Below are 25,198 nucleotides of genomic sequence, written 5' to 3'. Positions count from 1 at the left end.
TAATATTTTTCTGTTTAATTTTGTCATGTCTTGAGTCTCATGGTAAAAGGCAAACAGTGAGGTTTGTAATGAAAAAGCCATAGAGCGGAAAAAGGCAGAGAGTGCAAAATTAAAAGAAAAAGCCATAGATGTCTTAGAGTTCCTTTGTACATCTGTGTTGTGTTTCATGATTCTGTGGGAATCCCCTTGTAAGTTGGGTTAGCACTTTACAAGTTGTAATCTATTTGATTATAGTGAAATTCCATCATTGTTGTGATGGAGACTGGATGTAGGCTGCACTGCACTTAGCAGCCGAACCAGGATATATCTTGGTGTAATTTTCTTCCTCTCCTACTCCATTTCTGTTTTCTATTGCACAGGAGCAAAAACCGAAAATGTCTCGTGCCAAGTGACGAGACAAAATGAAAATGTCTCGTGGCTAGGGACGAGCTAAAAACAGAAAAGTCTCCTCTGAATCCAGCAAGTGTTAGCAAGCGAAAAAGGGGCTAAGATTCAACCCCCCCCTTCTCTTAGCCACTGAAACCATCAAACATGGTGACACAAAATGAAAAATTCAAGAGCACGTTAGACATCTTAAGCTGTGTTGCAAAGCATGTCACCTCTATCACTTTCTACAAAACATCATTGCTGATCCATATTCAATCCAAGTAAACATAGCATTTAGGAAGAAATATTCTTGCTAAATTACCTCCATTGTAAAGGAAGATGCGAAAATTGGTGTATTGGAATCCAATGCTGGAATGACGTGAGGGATCATGCAAAAATTATGTTTAGTGCAGATACAAATAACAGACCAAACTCATTGTTAAGAATAAATAAATTATCAATGAGAATGAACATCAATGGAATAAAATATATTATACAAGGCACAATGTTAAAAACTAATATATATTCATTTAAGGACTGTAGCTATCCTAATTGCTTCCAGGCATGACTGATTGAATACTACATACAATGCCTCAAACATTGAGCCTTCTCATCAACAACCCAAGCACAAAGTTCAAATGTGAAGTAGGCCTTACCCAAGGCAACGCTCCAATGTGATCCTCATGACCATGTGTTATAACAAGTGCTTCAATTTTGTGGCTCCATTTTCTTATAAATGTTGTATCAGGTATGATCTTTTGGACTCCAAGTTCATCATAGCTGAAATATTTACCATATATAAAAATAAATTTCAGCTAACTAATAAAGGAATGCAAAACAACAATAATTTTTCAAGCAGTAACTTGATATGACTTCAAAGTGTTTGAATTTTCAAGTGTCCTTCATATAGCAAAGATTAAACAATCTTGAATTTCAGATTCAATACTAACTTTAGTTGATGCTTAATCAGCAGAGTCTTTTAATAGGGAAATTACCTACATAACAACAGTTCAGGCTAAGTGAGTAGGGTAATTGAGGGAGGTTATTTGGGGCAATAAGACCTACTCTGGAAACATAACTCCGGCATCAATGGGGATATAGCGATCATGGTTCCCAACCAGCATGCAGTTTATCCCAATTTCACCCAGCCCACCAATCGGAAGAACACGGAGAGGTGGCCCATCTTTCCCTTCATAAAACTGCTCCATTTTGCGCTGAACTGAATCTTCCATGCTTTTCCGAGGACCTTCCATTCTTCTTATTCTCTTGTGGGGTGCTTGAGATCCATCAGTAGCTACAATTAAACAAACAGCTTAAACACAATTGAAGAAACAACCATACAGATTGCATGAGATTTAACAGCAAGTGACATTACACCTATCAAATTTATAGAGTAATATTCATGCCATAAAGTTAGTTCTATTCAACTCAAGAATTAAACTGCATTAGCTATTACAGATGTTTTTTTTTTTTATTTTTTATTTTCTTTAGTAAGCCATTAGTATTCCAAGTCTACTCAAACCTAGGAACCTTCTTAATTAGTAAACCAATTCCAAAAGCACATTTTGCTTTTGTCAAAATCACAAGTATTTTTCTATCAGAAGCAATATATTCAAGTATCACAGATGCCCCACAGAGGGCATGACTCTCCCAACCCAAGACCACTATTAAGAAAAGGGGTATCTGCCACTACACTCCAACAGACATTGAATCTCAATGCAATTGAACCTACTAAACATTGACATACAGATAATATATATCACTGCAGATAAAAACCCTTTCCAAATAGCTAAAATCTATGAAGCACGGACACTTTTCTGGGTTATCGTATTCGCGTGTCGGACACATTTCGGACACGACACTCACCGACACTCGTCCGACACGCGTGTCTGCTGTGTCTAACCGTGTCTTAATAAAAAATAAAAAATTCTTTTCCGGACACGCCTGGACACACCTAAATACCATTACGTGTCCGCGTGTCCAATCTTATTCTTAACATATATTCTTAAAATAAATTTAGATATAGTATATATTATTATTTATTAAAACAAAAAATATTTTAAATACTTGATATAATTAAAATAAGACATTAAAAATAATTAAAAATTTTAATTTATATTTTAATATCAATAAAATATCAAAATATCATTACAATTCATCTAAAAAATACTTTATATTTTATATATATGCGTGTCCTCGTGTCATGTAAGATTTTAAAATTCGCGTGTCGGCGTGTCCTGTGTCGTGTCGTGTCCCGTGTCCGTGTCAGTGTCTGTGCATCATAGGCTAAAATCCAACACCAAGTTGGTCTTGAATTCAAATTCTAGTATAAAATAAACCCATGCTAGGCCAGCAAACTAAAGTCCTTCAGTTTGTTTGTTGTTTCTTTTTTCTCTTCTAAAATTACAAACACATATCAAAGTAGACAACTTAATCTACTGAGGGACTATGAAGCATGAAGTAAGTTCAATTCAAGCAATGAATGTGGAGTAGTAGTAGGAGGGAGGTAGTGGTTCACCTGGGAGCACAGAAGGGTGGTGGTGGTGGTGGTGGGGTTTAGGGTTTAGGGTTTAGGGTTTAGGGTTTAGCTTGTGGTGGTGGTGGTGAAGACACCTTAACGGCACGTTGTCACGGCCTTGGACACACTCCAACGCTACCGTGCCGGCACTCGAACTTACTCAACCTCTTGAGCTAAGACCAAGTCAGCCTAACCCTCAATATTTAGCAAGAAAGCTAAGAACACAAGAGAACACAAGAGAAAGGAAGCTTTGGTGAAAGAACACTTTATTGCTCAAGTGTGGTTACAAATGATTCACACCCAAACTCTAACTCTCATCCCTATTTATAGCCATCCACCTCCTCAATGGATGGTTAGGATTAAATCTAATCAACGGTCCAGATTAATCATCCAGAAGCTTCTTTACAAATATCTATCCTACCACAACTCTCTAAATGTTTCTAGATTATTCCATATCACTCTTTATACTTCTATATACATCTACACTCTTCTAGAATACTCTATGACCTTCCAGAGTCTTCTAGAACCTTCTAGGGTATTCCGGGACCTTCTAGGACATTCTAGAACGTTCCGGAACCATCTAGAGTATTCTCAAACACTCCAGAAAACTATTCAAACACTGTTAAATCTAACCTTCTAAAATTTTCCGTGACATTCTCCCCCACCTAATGCGCAGACGTCCTCGTCGCGTTCTGTTCATGATAGCGCTCTAGGTGTTCTTGAAATTGCCACAGATCTTCGCGAGTTTCCCAGCTAGCTTCAGTTATCGGGAGCCCTTTCCACTTGATCAAGTATTGGATACTTGGTGGTACTCCTCTTCGTCGCACGACGCGATTAGCTAGGATCTCTTCGATTTCTTTGTCAAAAGATCTAATCACCACAGGCGGAGCACGACTTGAGTTACCTCTACTCGGTTCGTCTTGGTCCTCATGATATGGTTTAAGCATACTCACATGGAAGACCGGGTGGATCTTCATAGAGGGAGGGAGTTGTACTTTATAAGCAACCTCCCCAACACGTCCAATGATCTCAAATGGTCCTTCGTATTTGCGGATTAAACCCTTATGAACCTTGCGAAAGGCTTTGAATTGTTGTGGAAGAAGTTTGATCATTACCTTGTCTCCCACTTGATAGCTTGCATGCCTCCTCTTCTTATCTGCCCATTTCTTCATCCTCTTGGCAGCTTTGTCGAGGTAAGAACGAGTGACATCTGCTTGTTCTTCCCATGACTTAATCATATGATAAGCTCCAGGGCTCTTCCCTGAGTAAGAGGAAGAAAGAGAGTGAGGCGTAAGCGGCTGTTGTCCAGTCACAATCTCGAACGGACTCTTCCCTGTAGACTCACTCCTTTGCAAATTGTATGAGAACTGAGCAATGTCGAGGAGTTTTGTCCAATCCTTCTGATTAGCGCTCACAAAATGCCTTAAGTAACACTCAAGTAAGGCATTCACTCTCTCAGTCTGCCCATCGGTTTGAGGATGGAAGCTTGTTGAGAAATGAAGCTCCGACCCAAGGAGTTTGAACAGCTCTGTCCATAGTCGTCCTGTGAAGCGTGGATCTCGATCACTAATGATGCTCTTAGGCAATCCCCAGTACTTCACCACATTCTTGAAGAATAGTCGTGCTGCTTCCTCTGCAGTGCAGTCAGTAGGGGCAGGTATAAAGGTAGCATACTTCGAAAATCGATCCACTACCACGAGAATAGATCCAAACCCCTCGGACTTCGGTAAGGCAGAGATGAAATCTAGAGAGACACTTTCCCACGGTCGCTCTGATGGAGGCAGAGGTTCCAACAACCCACTTGGTGTCTTGTTTTCAATCTTATCTTGTTGGCACACAAGACAGGTCTTCACATAGCTCTCCACTTCATCTCTCATTTGAGGCCAATAATAAGAAGATTCAATGAGTGCTAAGGTCCTTCGCTGACCTTGGTGACCAGCCCACTTGGTGTCGTGGCATTCCCTCACTAATTTTCTTCTTAGATTTTCCCATTTAGGGACGTATAGTCTTCTCCCTTTAGTGTAGAGAAGGTCATTTTCTAACCAAAATCTTTTGGTCTTACCTTCTCTAGCCAACTCCACCAACTTCTTGGCTAGTGGGTCGTGATGCAACCCTTCCTTGATGGTATGCACAATATCTCCTTCAACCATAGAAATGGCCGACATCCTGTATGGTTTTGAGATAGGCGGTTTCGCTCCTAACTCCAATTCAATGTTGTCATCCCTCTTTCTTCTAGGTGGTAACTGCTTTGACAACTCGAGAGGTATCACATCCTTATTTTCTTCAAGGACTTCCTTGATTTTAGGGGGAACATCTTCTCCTTTGGATGTTGACTCCTCTTGTAGTAAAGCCAAAGACATCATCTCCTCCTTCTTGAAACCTTTCTTGAGTTGCATGGTCGAGAGCATCGGAATTCCTCCAGCCTTTGAGATTGTAGGGACCATGCATGGAGACCCTTTCTCCATGACGCATACTATATTGTAGTATGGCATAGGTATTATATTTGCCTTCCTTTGCAAATCGAGCCCGATGACTATTTTAAAATCGTCCATGGGTGCTACTGAGAAATCCACAAGGCCCTTCCAAGAACCAAGAGTCATCTCAACCCCTTTTGCTACTCCCTTAAGGGGTTCACCCTTGGTATTCACGAGTTTGAACCAGCCATTCTTTTCGGTGATCTTCAACCCAAGCCTCTTTGCTTCATCAGGCGTGATGAAGTTGTGTGTAGCACCAGTGTCGATCATAGCCATGACGGGTTTTTCATTGATAAAGGCTTTGACATACATCAAGCCTTTCTTTTCTGCAGTGCTTGCCTCTTTGCCCTTCACAGCATTCATGTGTTGGATAGATCCAACACACTCAGTTACTTGAGTTTGAGCTTCTCGTTCCTCAGCGATAGATGCCAAAGTCCCTAGCTTGGGACAATCCTTCATTTGGTGCGGTCCCTTGCACACGAAGCATCCTCCTTTAGGCACGAAAGCCTTCTTTTTTTCTTCGTACTCTTTCTTTGAAGAGTATTTTCCTTCCTTCTTGGTTGAGAAGCTCTTCCCCTTGTCTCCCCCACCTTTAGCAGAACTAGGCTTGGAGGAAGACTTAGGTTTAGAGTCTCCCCTATGATACTCAGTGAGTGATTCGGCCACCACGATGGCCTCATCGACATCCTTAACATTCCTTCTTTGTAGTTCTTGCTTTGCCCAAGGTTGGAGTCCATCAATGAAAAAGAACAATGCATCCTCTGATGCTAAGTTGGGGATTTGAAGCGTGAGAGTAGTAAACTCCTTTACGTAGTCGCTAATCGTACTCTTGTGCTTCAACTCCCTCAACTTCTTCCTTGCTTCATAAACCACATTCTCAGGGAAGAATTGTCTTTTCAATTCCCTTTTGAAATCTTCCCATGTGGCTATGTTGCAAGAGCCCTTTTCCATATCTACGCACTTTCTCCTCCACCACAAAGTAGCATTATCAGAAAGGTAGAGAGCTGCAGTGCGTACCTTTATTGCTTCTTCGACCACCCCTTGGCCTTCGAAGTACCTCTCCATTTGCCATAGGAAGTTCTCCACCTCGCGAGCGTCCCTTACGCCCTTGAACTCCTTTGGCTTGGGGAGATCAATCTTTGTCGTCTCCCTTATAATGGTTGGTCGAGATTTCGCCTCCTCGAACCAAACTCGAACTTCCTCAAATAGCTTTAAGGAATTCTCAAGCTTCTCTTCAATTTGGAGCATGCTTTCTTTGAAAGCATCTAGTTCTCCTAATACGTGAGCCTCGAGGGTCTCCTTGTCATGTTCTATCCTTTGGAAGCGCTCATCCATAGAGGATAGAACATTTTCCAACATAGAAACTCTTTCTTCTAAGAAGTTAGAGTCCTTACCTCTAGGCTCACTTGAAGAACGGACCTTCTTGCCTCCCCATTGAGAAAGAATAGTATCCCTTCCCCTTTGAGACTCAACATGCTCCATGGTGATATTAGAAGCCATTCCCACAAGCGACTTGTGCTCCCTCTCGAACCTTGCTCGGATACCAAATTGTCACGGCCTTGGACACACTCCAACGCTACCGTGTCGGCACTCGGACTTACTCAACCTCTTGAGCTAAGACCAAGTCAGCCTAACCCTCAATATTTAGCAAGAAAGCTAAGAACATAAGAGAACACAAGAGAAAGGAAGCTTTGGTGAAAGAACACTTTATTGCTCAAGTGTGGTTACAAATGATTCACACCCAAACTCTAACTCTCATCCCTATTTATAGCCATCCACCTCCTCAATGGATGGTTAGGATTAAATCTAATCAACGGTCCAGATTAATCATCCAGAACCTTCTTTACAAATATCTATCCTACCACAACTCTCTAAATGTTTCTAGATTATTCCATATCACTCTTTATACTTCTATATACATCTACACTCTTCTAGAATACTCTATGACCTTCCAGAGTCTTCTAGAACCTTCTAGGGTATTCCGGGACCTTCTAGGACATTCTAGAACGTTCCGGAACCATCTAGAGTATTCTCAAACACTCCAGAAAACTATTCAAACACTGTTAAATCTAACCTTCTAAAATTTTCCGTGACAACGTGCTAAACCACACGTGTGCCATCATATTGAAAACATATTTCTTAATTTATAAAAATGTATATATATTTGTATATGTTTATATATATTGATTCACAAATTTTTTTAACTAAATAATCAAATATATTATAATAAAATAATAAATTCTATAATAAATAAATAATCAAACTTGTTTAAAATAACATAATAAAAAAAATTATTACATGTCAAATATGCATTTCTATACTTATATCTAATTGATACTTTGATAGCATGATTGATATATTTACTAATTACCTAGTAACTAGTAAACACTATATTTTGTTAATTAAATATATGTAATCCATTTTAAATTAGAAAAAGGATAGTACAATCAACAATTTTTTTTATTTAAAAAATTATTTTTCATTTTATATCATTATAAAAGATATTACGTTTTGTGCTAGTAAAAATGGTAAACCCTAAACCTTAAATATGTAGCAGCCACATACTCTCCAAGTGACAATAACTAATTCATTTGGGACATCAATTTTGAGGCAGTGATTTGTGAACGTTTCATACGAGTAATTTGCCATATCTGTGTTTTAGCAACAAGAGTAAACCACATTCTTTCGTGGAGAACTAAGTTTCAAATTCTCCAAAATATATTTATTTGTTAAGAGAGCCTCTAAAGAACAACAAACAGGAACTAGATATATTAAGTTCAATTGTTACATACTACAAGTTTAACCATTTTAACTTGATGCATCAATACAAAACATTGGGGAAGATCAAGCATTTGACAGTGCAAGCATTACAACAAGGATTTCCTCTGCAGACCATAATCTGTGTCTGGATTACATTACTATGTCACGGAAATATAATATTTCCATTTCGTAGTTCAGTCATGGTAGACTCTCATGTTAGATTGGCATGTCTTGAAAACCAGGGTAAACCGGATTGAGGACACTGTTTGGCATCTGAGATGGGAACAATAGGTCCCAAAAAGATGCGCCACAAGTCAAGTATTATCGTGACCAGCATTGCAGCGCCTAAAGCATCAACTGCAACTCTAGCCAAGTCCCATTTATCCCCAGGTTTCTCATCAATCCTGCATATTCACATGAATCACCGTCAATGACGATAACATTAGTAGAACAACAAACTTTTGAGTTCATGTCCAAAAAAAAAAAAAAAAAAACTTTTGAGTTTAAGTTGTCTTAGGCCTAAGGACAGAAAATTAGACTAATTTTGTCTGGGACAGTCATTTTGTCCATTTATCTATCTATCTCGTTTTCAAAATAGCTTTGTGCCCTCCAATGTCTTTGTATTTCTGTCCTAAGATAGCTACCAAATAGGACATTATAGATTAGATGACATCATCGAGTCCGGTCATAATCACATTTACGTTCAATATTAAAACATTCACATATTTCCCTCTTTTTAATGGTATGGTATGCAAGTACTAATTTCCCAGGAAATAAAGGGGCATATATTTAAAGCAATGCAAACATAGAAAGAGCCAACTCGATTAAATCTTACCTTAGAAACATTGGAAAGCTTACGATAAAGTAGATTGCATAAAACAAAGATCCAACCTTGTACATAGAATCCCGATCCACAAATGAATAATAAGGGAACTGCATACAGCCAATACAAAAACATCATTCTCAGAGACATACATTCAGTATTTGAAGATCACGTGAACAACTATGAATAAAAGAATTCGCCAAGGCTATTTTACAAAGAGGATACATAAATTTTGCAATAAAACAGACAGGCAAAATTTTACGCAGTGCACATGGGAGCCATGACTGAAATGAAGCACGCAAAATGTAAGCACCAAATGAAAATGTGGACTCCATACAAAAATGCATTGAAAGTTATTGTGAGGGTAAGACTTTGGAACTATTCATTCTTATAAATAAAATGTTAGAAGAATAACATGGAATATCGAATATCTAATGGCTTTGAACTTCAAACTCAATGACAACAATGAATGATTAATATAAAAACTAATGCATGACTAAACAATGATCCTAATAATAAACCATTAGTAAATTGGTTTGTTCATAGCATACATTGGAAATAGCCAGTGTCTCCAGGTATGCGATAAAATAAGAAAGAGCAAGAATCCATGCTGCTTCAGTAGCCCATCGAATCGTTTCTGGCAAATCAGCAGTAAAATGTCGCAGTCGACGTAGTGTCATGTTTGATGCAACATGGTAAAAGAGGAAGCAAACATGAGTGAGCAAGAACGTTGTGTGTGGTACCTGCCACCACCAAATAAAGAAATTCAGCATAGAGCCAGGACTCCCTAAGATAATTTCAAGGCCTTGGCTTACATTGTTCATTCTCCATGATGGGAAAGTATAAGATGCACCGAGTACGGTGAAAAAATAATGTGTCCAGAAATAATTCCCAACATAACTGAAGAGTACTATCCAGAGGCTAGCCTGTCAGAATAAGGCATGTTCATGTTAGGCTGAAACTGATTAAAGTTATACAATAAGGTTGGCCCAATAAATCCATAGTACATTTCATAAGAACTATTCTTTTCTTTTTCTTTCTCTTTTTTTTTCCTTTTCATTTTCAGGGTACACATACAATCATAAAATAAGTAAAATCTTTGTGTATCATGGAACAAATAGATCTGAATTTTCAAATAAAAGGAAACAGCCAAGTGCAAGGCCCTATATCAAGAAATGAGAAATTCTATCCAAGTCATTTCCCATTTCTTTTCTACATCTAGACTTGGAAGGTGAGGAATCAAGGGTAGTAAGAAGCCCTACACACTTGACACTTCTTATCTGGAGGAAGTCATTTTGTTTCAATAAAAAAAATGCCCTGAACGTGACAAATTTAAACAGTTGTTGGGGTCACACCTCCTTAAATCACTGTCTTAGTATTATAGATTCAAACTTGTTTCCATTAAGAAACAAATACAAGACTAATGAGAAGTTCACAGTAAAAAAATGGTTATTATTAAACTGATGGCACAAGAGTCTCAACAAGTGCAGCACAACATCGGCAAAGATTTCGAAAAACACTTGCCTTAACCCAATAGCGATCCTTCCAATGCAAGTTTCTATCATGCTGCAAAATTTTATATTATGGAAAACAAAATCACTCCACAATCATATAAACTGTATCAGCAGGAAGATAAATTACATTTTGGATGCATCAGTATCAAATCAAATCACAAAGTGTGGCACTAACACACTGAACAAGTGAAACATGCACTTGTTTAGCCCACAAAATGTAGTTGAATGCAATATCCAAAATAAGGATTGCAATTAACACCATAAGATAATTTGAGTATACCTTACCAACTAGCAGCATTGGTATCAAGAATGAAGGAACAGCTGAGACCAATCCAAGAAGCAAATACTCCAACTCTGCGAAGTTCTGCCAAGTACCATGGTTTTCTTCTTCAATATCACACAAACTATATTTATATACACACACCAGGATAGAAAAATAATAACCAAAATCATTCTTACAGCGGAAAGTATCCAAATTTCAAATCCACTGCTTAAAACTCATCTAACACATTAATCTGACTGAATCAACATGTATACATCAATTCTTAAACAAAGAGAGTGATAGGAAGTTCGAAAACGGAAAGAGTAGGATTACCTCGTAGAGTTTGAGGGGAACAACAATGCCGAGACAGAGTGTGAGCCAGAACGGTGTGTACAAGAGAAAGAAGTGTTCTCCCCATCGTTTGCTTCCGTTCGGTGACAGCCACAAACTCGAAGAACAAGAAGATGATGATGAATCTTTTCCTAAACAGAGAAAAGAGAGAGAGTGTGTGTGTATCAGATTAAATTATTAGGATTATTAGGGATTGAGATGAGAAATAGAGGATCGTTCTTACCATGAACCATTATGGATCTGTGTGGTTTGTTCCTTGTTGACTCTTCACACTTCACTCACTCTCCAGAATGATGATGAAGACGCTTCTCTCTACTAACTTGAGGTAACTGTAGCATATCTTCGATTTGAGGACTTGGCTTCCATGGAAACACTTATATTTTTTAGTATATAAAAAGTTAAAAATATAAAAAAACTTAGTTAAAACAACCATAGCAGCTAGAATCTCAATTTAAATCTTAAAAACTTTCGATATTACGATTTTAAATGAGTCAATCGATTTTATGAAATTTTTACTAAATCCAACAATTTTACAATTTAAATCTTATTAAGATTTTTCCGTTTTACATATTTAATTTATTTTTTCAATTTCACATAAAATCTCAATTTTCACTGTCTTGAGTATAAATTCATTAAATTGGGTGCCTTTAAAGTGAGAGTGGTAATTTTGTGCGCTAAATATGTAACTTTTTATAAACAATTAAATTTTATTAAATAAAAATCAAATCAAATACTATTATAAAAGATCGATAGATTTTAATAAATATAAAATATATTAATAAATAGATAAGTAAATATCTTTTAAGTTTTAACTTTTAACATATAATATTTTAATTTATAAATATAATTTCTTAATTTTAAATAGAATATCTAAATATGCCAATGAGTTATAGCCAAGGTGCAAGAACCGGACCGGTCATCGAACTGGTCGAGTGACTGGTTCAATGGTTTAATGGTTCAACTGGGGTCGAATCGTAGTTGAACCGGTTTAATTAAATATAGAGTAAAATTATAAAAAAATTCAATATATAATATATAATCTCAGAATGACAACTATAGCAAAATTCGAAATTCAGATTGACAGCAAAATAAAAACTCAGCCATTACAACAACTATAGCAAAATTCAGAATGACACCAAAATTCATACAATTCATAGAGCATTCAATATAATTAAATTCATCAATTCATACCCCTAATTCACCAAAATTCAATACAGCAGAATTCAATATAGCAAAATTCAAAATCCAGAGTCCCAAAATTAAACTTATATCAAATTTATATTCAGTAAAATTCAGAATTACAAAATGATTAATCTATATAATTAACAAAATAAAAAAAATTAAAAAGCAGAAGAACTGCATCTAAACTCAAATCTGGACTAAATTTCTCACTGAATAAAAAATTAATTGAAAAAAAAACAAAAACCCAAGAACTCAAGATGACGACAAGCCATTACAAATTACTAAATTAAACAATTACAGCAAAATTCAGAATCCAAAATTGAATTACATACAGGCATACAGCAGCCATAACAAGTTTACAACAATTACAGCAAAATTCAGAATCCAAAATTGAATTACATACAGGCATACAGCAGCCATAACAAGTTAGAAGTAGAAGAACTGAATCAACCAAATAAAGAACTCTGCATCAATTCATATAATTAACCAAATAAAAAAATTAACTGAATTTAAATCAGTAGCTGCATCAATTCATATAATTACCCAAATAAAGAACTCTGCATCAATTCATATAGTTAATTAATAAAATTAAAAAATAATTGAAACTCACGGCGGCAGAGAGGTAGAACAGATGCAGAGAAAGCGTCTAGTTCACAGCGGCAGAACAAATGCCCATCGACGTTGACAGAGAAGCTTCCGACGACCAGACGAGCAGACGATGCCGACCAGGAAGCTTCGGAGTTCAGACGACCAACCGACGACGCCGCTGACAGCACCTTCGATCCGCAACGGTGATTTCCTTCCGCCCGTTGGAGTTCCTTCTGCCCGGTGACAGCAGCTCTGAGCCGGCGTCGATTGTGGTTGACTGGTAAGGATGGTGGCCTTCGATGGACTTCGATGAAGACTGGAATTTGGAGGCGAAAATTAGGGTTCAGGTGCTGTGTAGTGGCTGGTGAGTGTATTGGGGATTTGGGATGAGGTCTTCGCATAAGGGGTTGGGGTTACCGGCTCGGGTACTGGGTTGAGCGGGCTGGTTAAGGTTTTTTTTTTTCTGCGTCAAAAGATGCCGTTTTGGGCCAATAACAAAGAAACACTTTGAAAAAATCCGACCGGTTCGGACGGTTCACCGGTTCGGACGGTTCACCGGTTAACCACCATTTTGACTGGTTTTTTTACCGATTTTTTGCAAGTTGGTTTTGAAGGTTAATCAGATCGGCCAGATGACCGGTTCCCGTTAACCCAGTTGAATTGGCCGATTTGGTCCGGTTTTTAGAACATTAGTTATAGCTCAAATGGCATAGTCTCCCCATACTCATGTAAAAGGTCGCAGATTTGAGTCTCCCTATCTTTAGTTAAAAAAAAATCTAAATATACAAAAATATAAAATATTTTTATTCATTAAAATCAATAACTATGTACTAAAATTTTTATAATATCAAAAATTTATATTAAAATAATATTTTAAATTATAACATAATTAAATTTTATTTTTTATTATTTAATAAATAATTAAATTATTTTATTAAAAATTTTTTAACTAACTATTTTTTTAAATAATATTATATAATATAATTTTTATGAAAATATAATTTACCTAAAATATTATATATAATACATAAAAATATTGAGCTTTTTTATTTTTCCATTTTTTAAAAAACTTTTGAATTGTATTTTTTTAATTACAATTTTACAACATATAAATTTTGATATTTTACTTTTTAATATTTTTTTCTATATTTTAAAAGCCAACTCAGTTCGATTTTTTAAATTATTATACGACTTAATTTGATTTGGAAGTTAAGTTTGTATTTTAATTATTCTGTCCAAGCGTAATCTGATAAAGATTTATTATTAGATGTGTAAGTCTAATTTGTTTAAAAATTTGTCTTAAAATTGTTAACAAATGAAAAATTTAAATTGAACTAAAAATTTAAATAAATCTAAAATCTAATAAGATATAAATATTTTTTATATATTTATTAAAATATATTTAATAAATAAATAATAGATAATAAAGTCTTTAATTATGAGTCCCAGCAAGCTAATTAGTTCAATTTCACCCCTACTTTTTATATCATTGACGTACTTTATGATCATTAATATTTTCATAAACCTATCACTTGTAACTTATTTCGTCGAAAAATAATATTTATATCAATTTGTTTTATGACAATAGACTACTTTTTATTTTTAGTCTTATCTTTATCTATCTTTATCATCATTTTTAATACTAAATAAAATATGTACAAAAAAATATTTATAACAAATTAATTCATATAATATTTTCTATTTACAAGACCTAGCAAAGAACATAAAACACCTCTCTTCTAGCTATATCAGTATATATACACTTGGCATGATTTAAGAATAAAGGAGAAATTTTGTGTATTAAAATAGTATTGAGACTAATGTTCTGAAAATCGAACCAAACTGATCGGTTTGGTCAAGTTAATCGAGAACCGATCTTCTAATCAATCCGATTGATGTAAAAATTGTCTAGCAAAAAATCGATTAAAAAATTGGTCGAATTGCTGGTTAACCGATAAACCCGGACGATTTTTTAACGGTTTTCAAAATTATAATTAAAAAAAAAAAGAAAATAGATCATATAAATGCTTAGTTTTCCGATTCCCCTCCCTCACAAAAAACCCTAACCCACTACGGCACTACCCTTCTCTCTCTCTCTCTCTCAGCCAGCAGCCCCTCTTCTCTCTCAGGCAGCTGCCCCTCATCTCTGTCTTGTCGTTCCTCCCTTACCGGTAGTTGAGTTTCGTTCCTTCCTCGCCGCCTGTTTCATTCCTCCTTCAACATTGTAAATTTCATGTGCATCATGTATCTATAGCAGATGCATGTCTCTAGTTGTGATGATTATTCTGCTAAAGATACATGATGCACATGAAAGTTTACAATGTTGAAGGGTTAGGGGAAAGTGAAGCCTTTGATCTCTTTCGTTTGAAGGCTTTTAAACAACCAAAACTTACAGAAGAGTATTTGGATTTGTCCAAACAGGTGGTCAAATATTGTGCTAGTCTTCCATTGGCACTTGAGGTTTTGGGTTCCCACCTTTATGGTTGACCCATTAAAGATTGGCATAGTGCTCTTGGGAAATGAAAGAGCTTTCTACATGTCGGCATTTTTGATACGTTGAAAATAAGTTATGATGGTTTAGATTCCATGGACAAGGATATTTTTTTAGACATTGCTTATTTTTTCAAAGGACGTTCCAAAGATGGTCTAATAAAAATATTAGAAAGCTGTGGTTATCATGTTGAAATTGGCATTGCTACTTTGATCGATAGATCTCTACTCACTATAACTAAATATAGTGACTTAGAGATGCATGATTTGGTTGAAGAAATGGGGAAACATATTGTAATTTAGGAATCTCCAAAAGATCCTAGCAAGCGTAGCAAGTTGCGGGGTTACGAGGACATCTACTCAAAATAGGGAAAGCGGAATCCTTTTCACAATTATAAGACTATAAAATTAAAATATGAATTTGATAATGCATCTAATATTCTATCTTCGTTCAATGTTGTGTAGAGTTCTTGTGCTTGCAGCCACTAATAGGCCTTTTGACCTTGATGAAGCTGTCATAAGGAGGCTATCACGAAGGTGAATGCCATGTTCAACTGCACTTGAATTTTCTTTTTTTCTCCTTTTTCTTCTATTCCCTTTTCTTTATTATTATTGTTTTTATAGTCTTTATTTATAAGTATTTGGGTGGTTAGGAGGGCTTTTAGAGATGTTAAAACTTTTGTCATCTCTGGTTTTGTGCAGATTAATGGTAAATTTGCCAGATGCTCCTAATAGAGCAAATATATTGAAAGTTATATTGGTAAAAGAGGACTTGTCTTCCGATATTGATTTTGATGCAATCGCAAATATGACCGAGGGGTATTCTGGAAGTGATCTTAAGGTTAGGGTCATTGTTTTTTGCTTTTATTGGTGACACTGCTGTTAATAACTGTGGTGCCTTCATGCTTGCTCTTGCAATGTAGAATTTGTGTGTAACTATTGCGCACCGTCCTATTAAAGAGATATTAGAAAAGGAGAAAAAGGTAAAACCCTTCCGAACAGTTTCTAGCCGTTTGCTAGTGATTATGTCATTGTTGTTGGCTATGAAGTTACCATAATCGATGTTACTTTGATTTAATATTTGTGATTCATTCATGACAGGAGCATGCTGCTGCTCTGGCAGAGGGTAGACCTACTCCAGCATTAAGTGAAAGTTCCGATATCAGGTCACTAAACATGGAAGACTTTAAACATGCTCATCAACAGGTATATCAAACAGCAATCAAGCCCCTTTTCTTGCTCTCGAGGTCACTAAAACAAAACAAAATTAACTTTATATATTATATTGTGGCAGGTATGTGCGAGTGTGTCCTCTGAATCCATAAATATGACCGAGCTTTCGCGATGGAATGATCTATACGGTGAAGGTGGTTCAAGAGTAAAGAAAGCACTTAGTTACTTCATGTGAGAGTTTCTTCATTGTACAAATGTTTCCCATCGGCGACCCTCCTTGGTGCCCCTTTGAAGCCTGCGTATTCACTTGTCGTTGCTCTGGTCTGCTGAGGCTAGCAGGAGTTGGTGCTGAGCTCCATTTCCTTTGTAAAATGAAATAGATTTCTAAGTAATTTGATTTGTTATGGATGATGGGATTATGGTGGGTTTTGAAAGAAAGTGGAGAATTTTGGCCAAGCTCTGTTGCTTTTTGTTTTGTTCCTCAACCACTTTGCCACGAGCACAGAAAAAGATCATGTTGATTTCTTATTATTTTTTTTAATTGCAGTATTAGAGGAGAAAGATAAAGAGAGTCATATATGATTACGACCCTTATTATATGCGTAGTTGTCACACTCCTAGTCCTAATGTCAACAACAATGATTTTAGATCATGGACACAAGGTGACTATTTTCTATTTTATATTTTTTTATATATGCCATCATATGCATGACACAGTTATGTCTTTCTGATTCCATAAGTCTGCTACTTATTTGAAAGATTTCTTTTATTCAACATGTGCCATGATACAATTCTTTCAGCATTATTGATTACACTTTATGTCTTTGAAATTTTTAGTTGTATAAGCTCTGCATTTGTAATAATATGCTATGAAATGGATTGGACAATTTTTCTTTTAATAAATTTTGCTAATCAATGCTTTGTTAGAAATGTAAAGAAGTGGGAGTTTTATTTTATTTTTATTATTAATTCATTGAATATATTGGTGGAAGTTCCATAATGTTCCACTTCTATGCAACTAAATAGTAAAGACACTAGCTTTTCCGTTTCATACTCTTCTATACAAGAAATTTAGTGTTGGGAGATCAAGTTTTCTCACTAGAGATATTTGAACTGTTAATTCTCGTTAAATATGTTGATGATATTTGAACTGATAATTTTTTTTATTTTAGAGTAAAATATATTTTATTTTGTTTTAATTTTATCCAAAAAAATTTTTATTTGTATCAAATATACCTCTTATAGTTAAATTTTTAAAAAATTTAAGATTAATTCAATAAAAATGCATGAAAATTGTGCTTGATTTGCTTGTGTTGAAGGTTGTTCTTATGAAATTGTTGTTGAATTGGTTCTAAACTTTTGAAAAGTTAGTTGTCAGGAGTATATTCGATGCAAATAAAAAGCTTTTGAGACAAAATTGAAATAAAATAAAACTTAATAGTATTTTTAAAATTTTTTCTAAACTTTAAAAACAAAAAAAATTTACTTTATCCTTTTCTTTAAATACGTTGATATTTGTATTGGAGATTGTTCGGGATGATAAGTTTTTTTTTTTTTTTTGGTTTGCACCAGGGTATCCATCAGGCCGGAAGCCCAATGACTAATCCCTCAGGTACTGCAGAGGCACACAAAGTGGGCGACCCTCCCAAGCAAGCAAGCTCCATTCCCATCCTCCAGTGAGTATCGAACTCGGGAGAAATGGTTAAGGGACACAGACTCTCATCCATCTGTGCCAACTTGCGTTGGTGAGATTGTTCGGGATGATAAGTTTTTTTTTTTTTTTGGTTTGCACCAGGGTGGGATGATAAGTTAACAATTAGGTCATTTTGTCATAAGAAATAAAATAAACAAATATTGGGATCTGTTTGGTCAAAATCAAAATCTTTTAAGTGTCAAAATGGTTCTTTATGAAAGCTGTTCACAACCACAACTATAAATTGTGACTCATGCTCACTAAGTAGAAAATATCTTTGTTATAAATGTTGTGATAAGTATAAAAGCTGAGTTGGATGCCCATTAATGTCTGGGCGGCTCAGCTTCTCAATGGTAAATGGCATTAAAGAAATGCTGAAAAAGTAAAGTATGTTACCATTATAAATAGCAGAATGTTATTTTACATTCGTACACGCAAAAACAACAGCAATATAATAATATTCTCTTTCTTTCTCTTACTATAAACAAATGCTATTATCTCTCTTTCTACTTTTTATACTCCTTTCTATCTTTATATATATATTTATGCAATTCTCTCTCTCTTTACTTTTTATACTCCTTTCTATCTTTGTATATATATATATACATTACAACATATAATTTTATTATATATATATATAAATTATTATTGAGCTAATTATTTTAATTTTAGAAGCTTCTATTTATACATCTTTATTTTATATATATCTTTTATTTTACAACAATAAAGAGGTCATAAATTTATTAATTTAGAATTGAGTAATAATGAGAATTTCAATTCATCTTCTTTAATTCATTATTTGTCTAATATTTAAATAAATATTAGATAAAATATTCAAAATATTTTTTAATCTAGATATTAAAGAAATATGTTAGAATTTTTAATTATTTTTCTTTGGTATTTATACTCGAATTATGGACTGTTTTCATTTTTTAACTCATTAAAAAATTGATATATTTATACATATTTTTGTCTCAATACATTAAGCATTAATAAATAAAGAAGTAAAGAAAGGGTTAATTTGAAAAAGGATTATTTTCGTACTAGTATAGTTGAAAATTAAAACTATTGAATATCCAATTCCAATTATATCCACTAATAATAAATTTATGCCATGAAAAATCAGCTATCATGTATTATGTATAAATACATGTATTATTTAACTCATTTTTAATATATATTTTATTTTTTATTCTGTTTATATTAATGACTAATTTTGGTGACTGATTTTAGTATACACGTAGCATGGTTGCTAGTTGACATGTAGGCACAAATCATCAAGGTGCATTTAAGACCTAATACTTGACAAAACTTGCAATGGAAGTAATTACTAGACTAAAAGTAAGAGATGTGAATCTTACCAAAACTTCTGCATTAACTTTTGAATTAAATACAAAATTCAAATAATCACCAATTTGAAGAAAATTCTAACAGCAATTACTCAGCAGTTAATCCTTTTAACTACTATTGCTGAAGAAGAGTTACCCTTTCTAGACCTTGAAGAAAAGCAGTTTTGAACTGTCGAACGCCACTAGACATTGGATCTAATCTATGAGTCTTTTCGAAGGCGTAAGGTCGTTATTCGAATTCAGAAAGCATCTCAATGTTGTGTCACAAACTCAGCAAAATTAAGACAAAAAAGCATGACAGCAATCTCAGATACAAAGCAAGTAACTAATATACAATCAATAAGTTGATAGAATTAACAAATTATGCAAAATTTTCAAATTCCTGGTGCATCTAATGTGGTTTATAAAAGCTAACACCGCGTCTCAATTTCATATCATAATTGTTCCTGTATGGATACCTGAAGGTGGAGCTCGGCTCCTGGGAATCGACACCGAGTTGTTATCTTCGATGCCGATCTTTGAGCTTTGGGGAAGTCCGAGCTTCACTCCGAGGGAATGTCCAATCGCACAGAGCGTGAGCAAGAAACACGGGGGGAGTGTACCTGCAAAGGCACTCCGAAACTTAAGTCAGTATTGAGAATTCAATGTGTCTCTATAAGATAAAATACCACACCTTTATAGGTGAAGTAAGGTCGGTTACATTTCTGATGGTCTTCGGAAATGAAGAGCAATGACTAGGCTTTGATGGGTGATGACGTTACATTAGACGTTTTGGGATATATTCCGTTGGGTCAAGTTGTAACGTAACTTGCCGATTAATGACGTTGATTGCTGATTAATATCGTAACGCCGAACTATGCTGCGTTCTGCCGAGTTATGACTCATAATGCCGAGTTATGACTTGATATTTGTAACGGCCAGATCATAGCCCCCAAGCTTAGCCTGGGAGTGTGTTTAATGAAGCAGGTTGAGCTTTAAATGATGCATAAGTCGGCCGCTGAATAGTTCGGCAGGTGGTTTTGCCTTGTAACCCCCAGTTCAATTTGCTTTATTAAACAGGTAATGATGGTACATAATGATGTTTAGTGGCACAGAGACAGAATTAAATGCACGTGCGTGGTTCCAATGTAGTTCACAGTTTTTTAGATAACTGATTTGGGTTGAGGCAGTGGAATCGAAATAGGTGGTAAAGTGTTTTTAATTAAAACACTCTTGGAATCCTGAAGGGTTTCACTTTGGCTCCATTCCTTTTTGTTTTATCAGAGACGTTTGGAAGGAAAATGAGTAAGAGAGGTATGTTCTAACCTCTGTGTTCCTCCTCCTGCATTTGTCTGTTTTTCTTCTTCTTCTCCTTCATTTTTCTATATTTCTGCTTCTTCTCCTTCATTATTCTATTTTTCTGCATCTTCTCCTTCATTATTTGTTGGTTTCTGATAGGTTTCGAAAAGGAAAAAAAAAAGAGAAGATTGATTGGTCCTATGATTGGGTTAATGAGGACGTGAGGAATCATGCGTCTTTGTTTTTAGGATGAGGATGCTGTGAAGGAGATTGATAGTAGTAAGATTGTTAGGGTAGGTGCTGGGGTTCGGGTGGAGCTATTGCCCTGTTCTCCAGGTGACAGGGTTTTCCACAGAGGCAAAGGTTTTGAGTTTTTCTATATGTATAGCAGCGTTTTGGAGGAGTTGAGGGTGAAGTTTCCATTTATGGATTTTGAGTGTCAGGTGTTGAAATAGCTTAATTGTGCACCCTCCCAACTTTATCCTAATGGTTGGGAATTCCTTCGTAGTTTTGAAATTCTAATAGAGTTTTTGGAGGAGGAACCGACGGTGGAGCTATTCTTTTCACTATTTCAAGCAAAAGGGATTTGGAAGGGGGGTTGGGTGAACTTGAATAATTCACCCCATTTTTCTGTTTTAAAGCTTTACAAATCCTCTTTTAAAAATTTTAGAGGAAATGTATGTAAAGGTTAGAAATGTTGAGGGAGAGTTTTCTTTTTATATGGATGAGCATTTTGGGGAGAAATTTTCTGTCTGGTGGTGTTCGGAGCTTCAGAGTATTCTGGGGCCGGAGGTTATAAATGCAAGGAATGAATGTGTAATTGAATATTTGACTGAGGTTGTTGATCGGTAGGAGTTGATTTCTGTATATGAACCACTGCATTGGGAGGATAATAAGGTCGTTGTTATAGATTATTTGGGTAAGGGTTTCAATTTGATTGTTGTATCATATCTGAGTTTCGTGAGCAATTTTTGGTTTTACTTTGCTTTTCAGGAGGTAAATATCCGGGTGTATCTGCTGCGAGTCTGAGGGCTCGGGTGAGGAGTAAAGGTCTTGATAAGGAAGGATCTATGTCGAAAGTGGATAAGGTTGGTACTGGCGAGGTTGATCAGCCAAAACCGAGGAGAAAGAAGGTGATTTTAAAAAGGAAGAAGGGTGATGTTGTGGATCTGTCTGAAGAGTCCGATGATGGTCTAGAAGCTCCGATAGAGGAGGTTCAAAAATTTTATGATAACCAGAGGAAGTTGCATGATTTTGTTAAGCAGAGTGAGGGTTCCTCTCTCTGGGGGAAAGATTATCCATTCATGGTTACTACTGATGAAGTCTGTCAGACCCCGTTCGATGTTATCTTGGCAGACGAGGTAGGAGATGTGGCGATTGATCAATATATGCAGGTAATTACTATTTTGTTGGTTCGTTTGACTTGTTGATAGTTGATGATGTTTAATGATCGTTGTTTTGTGTTAGGTTGTTGGTCTTCGGCTTGCCAGTTTGGCGTGTAGCCGAGAAAAGAAACATTTGAAAGCTGCGAATGAGAAGTCTGATCCGAAGTTAAAGGAGGAGTTAGATTTGAAAAAGGCAAGGGTTGTCGAGGTTGAGGCAGAGCTGGCTGAGGTAAAGAAGGAATTGTTATTGACAAAGAAAAATTATTCGAAGGAAGTGGAGGACCTTAAGAAGAAGGAGGCCGAACTCTCCAGTATGAGTGCTCGTGTGATTGAGTTAACGAGTCAGTTGAAAGAGATTGAAAAGAGCAAACAAGGGGAGATTTTGGATTTGTTTATTGAAGGATTTGAAAGGGCTTCTATTCAGGCAAAGTTTCTTGCTCCTGAAATGGATTTTTCTCAGATGGATCCAGGGAAGATAGTGCAGGACGGGGTTATGGTTGGGGATGATGGTGCTGCCGAGCAGGCAGATGAAAATGTTCAATAGGATTTTGGTTTGCTTCTGTTGTGTTTTTGGATAATTGATTTTGTTGGTAAACTATTTTGCTCTTGTGTTGAGCTTTTGTGTTTGTAACTTTTTTATTTTGCTACTGTTTTTGGAATAACTTATGATGCTTCTGAATACAAGTTGTGTTGCATGTTATGATTAGAACAGAATATTTATGATAAGCTAGTGTTATCTTGTTTGTTACTGTGGTTTGGAGCCAAATTGGTTGTATGAATGGTGAAGTGCCATTATTTTTTATGGAGATTGGTTAACGTTCAGGGAAGGCCGATTAGGCCGAGAGATAGGAATAGGGTTTGTGTGATAGATTATATTCGGTTTAATTTGATTATGTTTAAAGATCGGCTTTGTTTGTGATTGATTTCGAATAATCGGTTTGTGAATATTGATCGGCATTTTGTTTTGACTGATTAATTCTGAGTAGTCGGATTCGGGGTTAGATCGGTTATCTGTTTGACTGATAGTTTCTGAATGGTCGGATTAAGTGTAAGATCGGCCATTTGATAGTTTCCGAATGGTCAGATTCAGAGTAAGATCGGCCATTTGTTTGACTGATAGTTTTCGAATGGTCGGATTTAGAGTATAGATCGGCGGGATAAATAGGTTACAAGTAGATAAATAAAATTCAAAAATATTAACTTGATGAAATAAGAAATTTATTTGTTGGTGAACCTTTGATTTCAAAGGACCAGGTAGGCTAGCCTCGTTAAAACCTCTTCAAGAAAGACCCATTATGGGAAAAATCTTGGTAGTAGAAAAAAGTGTACTAGCCTGTCCTTGGTTTTAACTGTAATATAACTTTAAGGAAGATACATTCCAAGTGTTAAGCAAATCATTACCATCTAAGGTTTGTAATCGGTAAGCTCCATTGCCGATGACTTGTATGATTCTGTAGGGACCTTCCCAGTTTGCTGCTAGTTTGCCATGGCTTGATGGTCTTCTAGCTTGTTCTGTTCTTCTTAGTACCAAGTCGTTGACTTGAAAGGATCTTGGGTGTGATTTCTGATTATAGTGCCGAGCTATGTGCTGTTGCATTGCTCGGTGTGTGATTGCTGCTGAGGATCTGATTTCTTCAACGAGGTCTAAGTCTGTATGCCGATTTGATTCCGTGGTTGTATGGTCGGCTAACTAAGTTCGCAATGATGCTTGGGAGATCTCCACTGGTATCATGGCGTCAGAGCCATAAACTAGGCGAAATGGTGATTCTTTTGTTGTTGAGTAGATCGTGGTATTGTACCCCCATATGATTTCTGGTATAAGCTCGGCCCAAAGGCCTTTTGCATTGTCCAGATTTTTCCTTAGAGCATGGAGTATTACTTTGCTTGCGGCTTCTACTAACCCATTTGTCTGTGGGTGTTCTACCGATGAAAAATGCTGTTTAATTTTCAAGTCTTGCAAGAAAGATGTGAACTTATGATCGGCAAACTAGCGACCATTATCTGTGATAATATGCCGAGATATGCCGAATCGACAGATAATATATTTCCATACAAAAGAGAGCATTTGTTGTGATGTAATTTTGGCTAGAGGCTGGGCCTCTATCCATTTTGAAAAATAATCAATTCCTACAATAAGGAATTTTACCTGCCCTGCTGCTATCGGAAAAGAGCCGAGGATGTCTAGGCCCCATTGGATGAACGGCCAAGTTACCTCGGTGTTGTGCAATAGCTCGGCTGGCAAGTGTGTTATCGTGCTATGTCTTTGGCAGTTATCACAGTTTCTGACCTTTGTTTTGCAATCCTTTTGTAATGTCAAACAGTAGAAGCCAGCACGTAATATCTTTGAGCAGAGACTTCAGGCACCGAGGTGTGTACCACAGATGCCTTTGTTTGCCTTGAATAATGTAATATTGGCTTCAGACATGTTGAGGCATCTGAGCAGAGGACGAGCAAAACCTCGTCTGTACAGGAAATTGACATATATGGTAAAAAATGAAGCTTGTTGGCGAAAATGCCGTGGATTTTCAATATTATCTGGCAAAGCTCCAGTTCTTAGGTAACTTATGTAAGGTGTTCTCCAGTCAGCATCCTGTGTAACACTTAAAATTTCTGTGAGTTCAATGCTTGGTTTAAGCAATGTTGATTGATAAAGGGATGACCCGTTTGGTTGAGTACTGGCGAGTTTAGACAAAATGTCAGCTCGACCATTACTCTCCCGAGGTATATACTGTATGTCAGAAAATTTTAAAAGTAAATTTTGGATGATATCAAGGTATTTAGAAAGCAAAGGGTCTTTTACTTGGTATAGGTTGTTTTCCTGCTGTACGATAAGTAAGGAGTCGCAATATACCTTAAGTTCGGTGATGTTTAGGTCGGTAGCGAGTCTAAGTCTGGCAATGAGGGCTTCATACTCACTTTGGTTGTTACTTGCTTTGAAAGAAAAGTGGAGGGAATGTTCGATGACATTACCGTAGCTATCGTCGAGAATGAT

At 36.1% G+C, this 25,198-nt stretch overlaps 3 protein-coding genes across 12 annotated transcripts; 1 reads left to right on the top strand and 2 right to left on the bottom strand.

Annotated features, from left to right (window-relative positions):
- Positions 1 to 780: 780 nt before the first annotated feature.
- Positions 781 to 7,083, bottom strand: LOC112786771 (uncharacterized). Of its 2 annotated transcripts, none has more exons than XM_072230267.1 (3): positions 2,885 to 7,083; positions 1,362 to 1,660; positions 781 to 1,146 (listed from the first exon to the last, which is right to left on the bottom strand). In XM_072230267.1, the coding sequence occupies exon 1, from the start codon at positions 6,856 to 6,858 to the stop codon at positions 3,550 to 3,552; it is 3,309 nt and encodes a 1,102-aa protein (XP_072086368.1). In that variant the 5' UTR covers positions 6,859 to 7,083; the 3' UTR covers positions 781 to 1,146; positions 1,362 to 1,660; positions 2,885 to 3,549. The 2 variants fall into 2 exon arrangements, with proteins under 2 accessions (XP_072086368.1, XP_025685936.2); XM_025830151.3 differs by having other exon boundaries at positions 1,432 to 1,660.
- Positions 7,084 to 8,100: 1,017 nt separating this feature from the next.
- Positions 8,101 to 13,308, bottom strand: LOC112783263 (cycloeucalenol cycloisomerase). Of its 8 annotated transcripts, none has more exons than XM_025826116.3 (9): positions 12,861 to 13,308; positions 11,292 to 11,422; positions 11,051 to 11,199; positions 10,736 to 10,859; positions 10,466 to 10,507; positions 9,757 to 9,867; positions 9,493 to 9,684; positions 8,954 to 9,051; positions 8,101 to 8,522 (listed from the first exon to the last, which is right to left on the bottom strand). In XM_025826116.3, the coding sequence occupies exons 2-9, from the start codon at positions 11,292 to 11,294 to the stop codon at positions 8,330 to 8,332; spliced, it is 912 nt and encodes a 303-aa protein (XP_025681901.1). In that variant the 5' UTR covers positions 11,295 to 11,422; positions 12,861 to 13,308; the 3' UTR covers positions 8,101 to 8,329. The 8 variants fall into 8 exon arrangements, with proteins under 8 accessions (XP_025681901.1, XP_025681908.1, XP_025681904.1 ...); XM_025826123.3 differs by having other exon boundaries at positions 10,736 to 10,842; XM_025826119.3 differs by having other exon boundaries at positions 10,736 to 10,819.
- A 1,582-nt stretch (positions 13,309 to 14,890) lies between these two features.
- On the top strand, positions 14,891 to 17,240 carry LOC112784552 (ATPase family AAA domain-containing protein FIGL1). 2 transcript variants are annotated; one of them, XM_072229322.1, is made up of 6 exons: positions 14,891 to 15,012; positions 15,260 to 15,865; positions 16,031 to 16,169; positions 16,252 to 16,311; positions 16,430 to 16,534; positions 16,623 to 17,098. In XM_072229322.1, the coding sequence occupies exons 2-6, from the start codon at positions 15,744 to 15,746 to the stop codon at positions 16,734 to 16,736; spliced, it is 540 nt and encodes a 179-aa protein (XP_072085423.1). In that variant the 5' UTR covers positions 14,891 to 15,012; positions 15,260 to 15,743; the 3' UTR covers positions 16,737 to 17,098. The 2 variants fall into 2 exon arrangements, with proteins under 2 accessions (XP_072085423.1, XP_072085424.1); XM_072229323.1 differs by lacking the exon at positions 16,252 to 16,311 and having other exon boundaries at positions 14,893 to 15,865; positions 16,623 to 17,240.
- The last annotated feature ends 7,958 nt before the right edge of the window (positions 17,241 to 25,198 follow it).

The sequence above is a fragment of the Arachis hypogaea genome, chromosome 20 (assembly GCF_003086295.3).
Source record: "Arachis hypogaea cultivar Tifrunner chromosome 20, arahy.Tifrunner.gnm2.J5K5, whole genome shotgun sequence".
In the NCBI taxonomy this organism is placed as follows: Eukaryota; Viridiplantae; Streptophyta; class Magnoliopsida; order Fabales; family Fabaceae; genus Arachis; species Arachis hypogaea.
Note: the sequence above shows the minus strand (reverse complement) of the source record. Positions and strands in the feature narration are given on the sequence as shown.

Coding starts and splice junctions, on each gene's coding strand:
- LOC112786771 (XM_072230267.1), bottom strand. CDS start 6,858: ATGGCTTCTAATATCACCATGGAGCATGTTGAGTCTCAAAGGGGAAGG.
- LOC112783263 (XM_025826116.3), bottom strand. Junction 10,508..10,735: donor CAATGCTGCTAGTTGGTAAG/GTATACTCAAAT, acceptor AAAATTTTGCAG/CATGATAGAAACTTGCATTG. Junction 8,523..8,953: donor AGCTTTCCAATGTTTCTAAG/GTAAGATTTAAT, acceptor GTGAATATGCAG/GATTGATGAGAAACCTGGGG.
- LOC112784552 (XM_072229322.1), top strand. CDS start 15,744: ATGAATTTGATAATGCATCTAATATTCTATCTTCGTTCAATGTTGTGT. Junction 16,170..16,251: donor ATTCTGGAAGTGATCTTAAG/GTTAGGGTCATT, acceptor CTTGCAATGTAG/AATTTGTGTGTAACTATTGC. Junction 16,312..16,429: donor TATTAGAAAAGGAGAAAAAG/GTAAAACCCTTC, acceptor CATTCATGACAG/GAGCATGCTGCTGCTCTGGC.